Here is a 6,162-nt window from a genome sequence, read left to right on the forward strand (position 1 = left end):
GCATCCCTCCCACCACAGTGTGACTCCCAGGTCTCCGTCCTTGAGAGACACAGACGTGGGCACAGCAGGAAAAGCCAGCTGGCTCCCTGGGACGCGGCAAAAGGTTAATATCCACACATCCACCAGCAGGGAGCTGTTACATGAATTATTGTACATTGGTGCTGCAATTCATGCAGCAAATGAGAAAGCATGAACTTGCCTGAGAAAAATCCCCACATCATGTTTATTGTTTTTAAAAAGCAAACTGCAAAAAAGTAAATACTGTTTAAGTCCATTTCTATATAAATAAAAAGCACATAACCCAGACTACATACATGTAATAAACTGCATAAGATCTGGGAAAGGTACAATAAACTGAAAATAATTATTTCTGGGCAGGTTAGGCTTCTCTCTCCTGTTTAAAATGATTTAGAATTATAATCTATTAACATAATGGTTATCTAGTTAAAGTTGAAGTTAAACACAATTGCATCAAGGAAGGGAAAAGGGGGAGAGAGGTCAAAAAAGACAAAGCAAAGGAAGTCCCAGCAAATGATGGGAGGGTCAGCCAGCTCTTGGGACCAAGGCCTTCAGCCCCACTTAGCTTCAGGACTGAGAAAGACTTGATAAGCCTTCGCCAGCAGGTCAGCATTGGGGTCAGGTTTTCTCAGTTATAATGAGCTGCTTGACTTTAGTTCCTATATCATTAACTAATGTAAAACTTTCAAATAGAAAGAGAGCAAAGGGTTGGAGGAAAACCACAGCCTCCCAGCAACAAAGAGTGAACAGTGTCCTCACCCCAAAGACACTGACTGGGACAGATTCCTCTACCAGCCTCTCAAGGATGAGGTTCTCATCCCTCAACAAGGAAGCCAACCTCCCCCTTCCTCTCCTTCCTTCATCTTGCAACAGGGCAGCTCCAGCCTCCGGCTGCATAAAAGAATCAGGAAAGACTTGAAAATGTTAAGTCAGGGAACCAGGCCACCTACATCTGTTCCCATCTCTGGCACTTACAAGCTTTGTGACCCTGGGCAGGTCACTAAGCCTCTCAGTACATTAAGCAGAGCTTTCTACTGGTTCCTCCCACACTACAGTGTGAGCATGCAAAGCCTGAACCCCAGTAATCACCTCTTGGTAATGCTGACCACAACTGAGCATGCGCAGCCTGGATCCTAGCAAGCATCTATTGGTAATGCTGACCACAGCTGCTATCATTTTGATTAAAAGGCTGATGGTATCAGTGACTATAGCTACCAATGGTCACAGACCAGGAATCTGCATTTCATAGCAGATTTCATGGCCACTTTGAGAAGCACTGATTACATGGTGACTCCCTTGGGTAAAGGAAAGCCAAATAGCAAGACATGACCCTTGAGGGTCACACAAAGCAACCAGGGTGGGGTAAGGAGGTTTCAGAGCTGTTCCAAAGACAAGCAGAGGAACTTAAATTTAATTTGGAAAGAAAGGAAATATCTAATGAAAACTAAAATGGTAACATTTGCATTTATAGATTCCCGTGGCAGAGGAGAGGAGGGTGAATGTGGAGCCTGGGAAACCCAAGTGTTGAAACGTGTTGACAAAAATGCTTACGTGTGTGTACAACTGTGCATGGGGATTGTGTGTACAACTATACACAGGCTTTGTGTCCACATCTTGTTTAGGACACTTTCAATGACACCCCAAAAAATATATACACAGGTGCTCACCCTGCCTTCCTCCCTTTCCATCAGTCCCCCAACACACACACATGCACACACACACATACACACACGCATGCACTCCCTAGCCAGGATCAAAGTGAAAACAAAGGTGAGCACAGTGGGAGGCCAAGGCCAAGGCCATAGCCAGGATGGGACCCACCTTTGCAGCTCTCGCAGCAGGCGCCCCTCTGCTTGATGGCCAGGGCACAGTCTCGCGGGAGCACCGGGCACTTCTCCCGCTGGCACATCACTTCCTTGTTCTAGGCAAAAAGAGACAGGAATTATGGGAAATCAGAGTCAGAATCTCCAAAACCCTGACCCACGCTGAGTCCTCTCCTTCCTAGCTTACCTTCATTTTGGCTGGGAAATTCAGTGATCACAAATAGAAGCCCCCCTTCCCAGAACAGAAATATCCACCCAGGAATACAGAACTCAGGGAGAGCAGGGGACCTTTAGAGATGAGAGCAGATAAAATGTCCCTTCTTTAAATACCAACTGTGCCCAGATAACCCAACATCAAGGGACACGCTTTCTCCAGCTCTGTTCTATGATTTCTTTTTAGTGTGTACCCCAGAAAGATAGTATTTGTGTAAATCTTATTTTGCCCAATGGGTTACCTGGCCAGGGCTGCATTATGAGAACAAAAATATTTCCTCACGGCCAGCCAGTGATCCCTAACAGTGAGGGCATTAAAATGCAGCAATCTAAAGTTCCAACTCAAATAACACAAAGTTGAAAATTGAACTGGCTTCTTGAGAGAAAAAATAATATTTCACATGCCAAGCAGAGACATGGTTGCCAGTATTGTTTAGCCCTGGGACAGTTGTGTTGCATTAGCACTTATGCTAATAAGAGTGCAGTGAGCATTTGGATCTTCAGTTTCATCCCTAAGGGTCAGTTGTTAAGTGTCCTAGAGAAACAAGATCTAAATGTGGCTTGTACACTTGTCTGTATGCAGAGCTGATATATATGACCCAAGGACTGTCACAGAATGTCACCAAGGATGGTGCTAGCTCAGGGCTTACTGTGTGCTAGGTCCTTTGCCTTCCATTCTTATTTAGATTACCTGAGGTAAATATCATTTTTTGTTTGCTTTTGTATTTTGAGACACAGTCTCACTATGTAGCCCAGGCTGGCCTCAAACTTCTGGCAAGCTTCCTGCCTCAGACTCCAAAGTGCTGGGATTTACAGGCATGCACTGCCATGCCCGGCAGGTAGATATTATCATCCCCATTTTACAAATAAGAAAAACACATCTCAGAGGAGGTAGCTGACTGGTCCAGTCTGGTACAGCTGTGCAGTGGCAGAGGCGGGATTCAGACTAGAGTCTTCAGTGCCCACAGTCGCACTCCAGCGGGGTCAGGCTGTGCTTCTGCCATTCTTGGCTGTTGTGGGGCTGTGACAGAGGGCACCTGGCCAGCTCTGCCACCTTGGGATGACCTAGGCCACTGGTGGCGAACCTATGGCATGCGTATTGTTTTTCTTTTAAAGCTAAAGATACTAATGTAGAGTTGTTTTTTCTAAACTAAAACCTCAGTATTCATGCTTAATTGTAGTGTTGGCACTCTGCAATAAACAAGTGCGTTTGGGGTTTGGGCGCTCATCTCTAAAAACTTCGCCATCACTGCCCTCAACCCCTCCTTGATGTGAAAATCCTATCTTGGCCCTGACAGTGACCCAGAGAAGATCCTCAAGTCTTCTACACACTTAAATGTTGTGCACAAGGAAGATCTCACCACCAGAACCATGGAGACATGTACATGTGAGGGGTGAGTGTGTGCATGTGCGTGCAGTGAGGGCATGTGTGCGCATGTGAGTGAGGTGTGTGTATGTGTGTGTGTGTGTGTGTGTGTGTGTGTGTGTGTGTGTGTCTTGGAGGCTGGAGCCTAAGCCCATCTCTAAACAAAGCCAGCCCCAGGCTGTTGTATGGTAACATGCATCACCCCTCTGCATTCCCCTCCAACACCCTCCCGCAGCCTGATGCTACTCTAGCCCTGATGCCATTCCAGTCCATGAGGGCTGGGGATATAGCTCAGTGGCAGAAGTGCCTGCCTGGCAAGCACAAGATCCTGAGTTCAATTCCTGGTACCAAAAAAAAGTGAATTACTCAATTCCAGTCCATGATCAGGACCTCCAGGACCCCAAGGCCCCTAGACCCCCAGCTCACAGGTCCCAGCCCCCACTGTGACTCTCAGCGGCATGGAGAGGGCTGGGCTTCCACTGCTGTCTCTGTCTCAGGCCTCTCACTCCCTGACTACAAGGCTTCGCAAGGCTACCCAAGAGCCACAGCATCACAGGTCCTGCCCGGCCACCCACGGAGAGTATCAATGCTGCCGCCCAGACAGACCCACCCATCTGGCCCCCAGCAAGACTGTTGGTTGCTGGCTTTGTTTCAGTCCCTGGTTGTGGGTCAGGATTAGGGGTGGGTGGGGTGGCCTAAGTAATCCCATTTCTCCTTTCCCTTGTTTTTCTGGTGGCTCTTCCTTGGTTGCCGCCCTCTTGGGTTGACCTCGTTTCCTCTGTGGATCCTGCAAGCTGGAGCCCTCAGCCTCCTTGTGGTTTAGAACCCTCCCGTCTGGCCTCACAGAGGCTGGGGCTGCTCCACCCTGGGAGGTGTCACCAGTGTGTCTCAGGGTCAGGGATTTTCCCAGTGTGGCCAGGGCCAAGAGCCCTGAAGTGTCCTTGTCCCCAGAAGCTCCGATGGGTGACAGAGCTGCCCGCGGTGCCTCTGTGAGCAGCAGACGCACCCAGTTTCTGCCTCCATGGCTCCCTCCTCATTCCCCCCATCTCCAGCATGAAGGTGGTATCCAGGCTAACAGCCCATATATTTATTCTTACAACTTTCCTTATAGTACAAACATAACAGTTAAAGTCACAATTCAAATTAAGGCAATGCATACCAAAAATTCAAAACATCACCCCCTTACTCTCACCAGCTCATCAACTGCATAACCACTGGGAATGCAAACTGCTTATCATTATTAACCATGACTCAGCTTTGCCACATATCCCTTTGCTAGCCCACCTCCTCACTTTGCTAGCCCACTACCCACTGCCCACCCCGGGATGATGTAGGCGTGAAATTCTATGGCTTTATGCAGTCACCAACCTGCACAGGGCCACCCTCAGTGCATCCTCTCTCTCCTGAAGGGGCAGTGCCGGGGACGGGGACGGCGGGCAGAGCTCCCAGGCGGTCAGAGGGGTGTGAGGACGCAACTGGGAACTGATAAACAGGAATGCACAGGGTCTGAAATACAGAACTGGTTGCTAAATCGGAGATGTGGGAGCAAATCAGAACCCAAAACAAGACCCCAAGATTCATAAAAAATGGCTTGTGATCACAGGCCGGCACAAAAGCTGTTCCAACCAAACGGTCCATAGGTTCACATCTGAGATTTCCTTTGTGTGCATGCACGAGCACACACACACACACACACACACACACACACACACACACACACAAACACACACACGGCTGTGGGTTTAGTGGGGTCTTCCCCATTCTGCTTACAAATGCAACTTTCATGTAGTTTATCAAGGGTCATGCTGGTGTGCAACTGCCACACCCAATCATTCCCCTGGTGTCTGACTGGGAGGAAACTAAAGGTCTGCTCCAAACTTCAGGCCCTCAAAGAAAAATAAACAAACATGAAAGCTCTGGAGAATCTCTGTGAGCAGCTAATTTCCTTCATCGCCTTAACTGAGTGCAGCAGCTTTAGGGTAAACTCAAACACAGGTTGATCAAGACCACACGCCCCGCCCCTCCCCATTCTGCCAGGAGAGGGAAACACTCATCCTGAGCCAGGGGCTCCGGTGCGCAGTGCAACAAGCAGGCAGTGCCCTCGGGGCCCGTCACCCCAGCCACATGGCCCTCCGGCAGCATCTGCCATCGCTGTGGCTCCAAGCCAGGGCTCATCCAGCTCACACTTTCATTCAAGAAACAGTTTCTGCATCCAGCACATGTCTGTAATCACAGCTCTCTGGGAGGCCAAGGCAAGAGTACTACACACTGGAGCCCAGCCTGGTTAGTTAGTGAAACCCTGTCTCAGTGGAAAAAACAGAAAGGTTGAGGGTTTAGTTCAGCACAAAGAACCTAGATTAAACCTAGCACCAAAAAAGAAAGAAAGAAAAGGAAAGCAAGAGAGCAAGCAAGCAAGAAAGAGAGAAAGACCAGTTCACACACACTGTCCTTTTCTACAGTGTGTTTAGGCTGTGCGCTAAGAATCTTAGTCACACACCATCACCAAAACTTCCTCATCATCCCCAGTTTACAGATGAGGAAGCGAGGTTAGTAAACTTGCCCAGGGCCACATGAGAGGTTTCTGGAATATAAGGTCAGGCATCTCGTCGCGCACCCTGGTACTCCCAGTTATTTGAGGTGCAGACAAGAAAAGAGCACTGGCCCTGCCCTGGGACCGGAGTCTTCCTGGGAAATGACTCTAACAGAGGACAGTGACCTCAAACCACACCATCCCCACCACAG

At 48.7% G+C, this 6,162-nt stretch overlaps 1 protein-coding gene across 1 annotated transcript in view; it reads right to left on the minus strand.

Moving 5' to 3' along the window:
- LOC106147447 (kielin/chordin-like protein) overlaps positions 1-6,162 on the minus strand; it is a 40,976-nt gene that overhangs the window by 31,203 nt on the left and 3,611 nt on the right. The window contains exons 2-3 of the mRNA XM_013509068.1: positions 4,789-4,902; positions 1,840-1,939 (exon numbers count right to left, since the gene is read on the minus strand). Coding sequence (XP_013364522.1) covers positions 1,840-1,939; positions 4,789-4,902 — 214 coding nt within the window. The remainder of the gene's footprint in view (positions 1-1,839; positions 1,940-4,788; positions 4,903-6,162) is intronic.

The sequence above is a fragment of the Chinchilla lanigera genome, unplaced genomic scaffold (assembly GCF_000276665.1).
Source record: "Chinchilla lanigera isolate Chin_1 unplaced genomic scaffold, ChiLan1.0 scaffold00159, whole genome shotgun sequence".
NCBI lineage: Eukaryota > Metazoa > Chordata > Mammalia > Rodentia > Chinchillidae > Chinchilla > Chinchilla lanigera.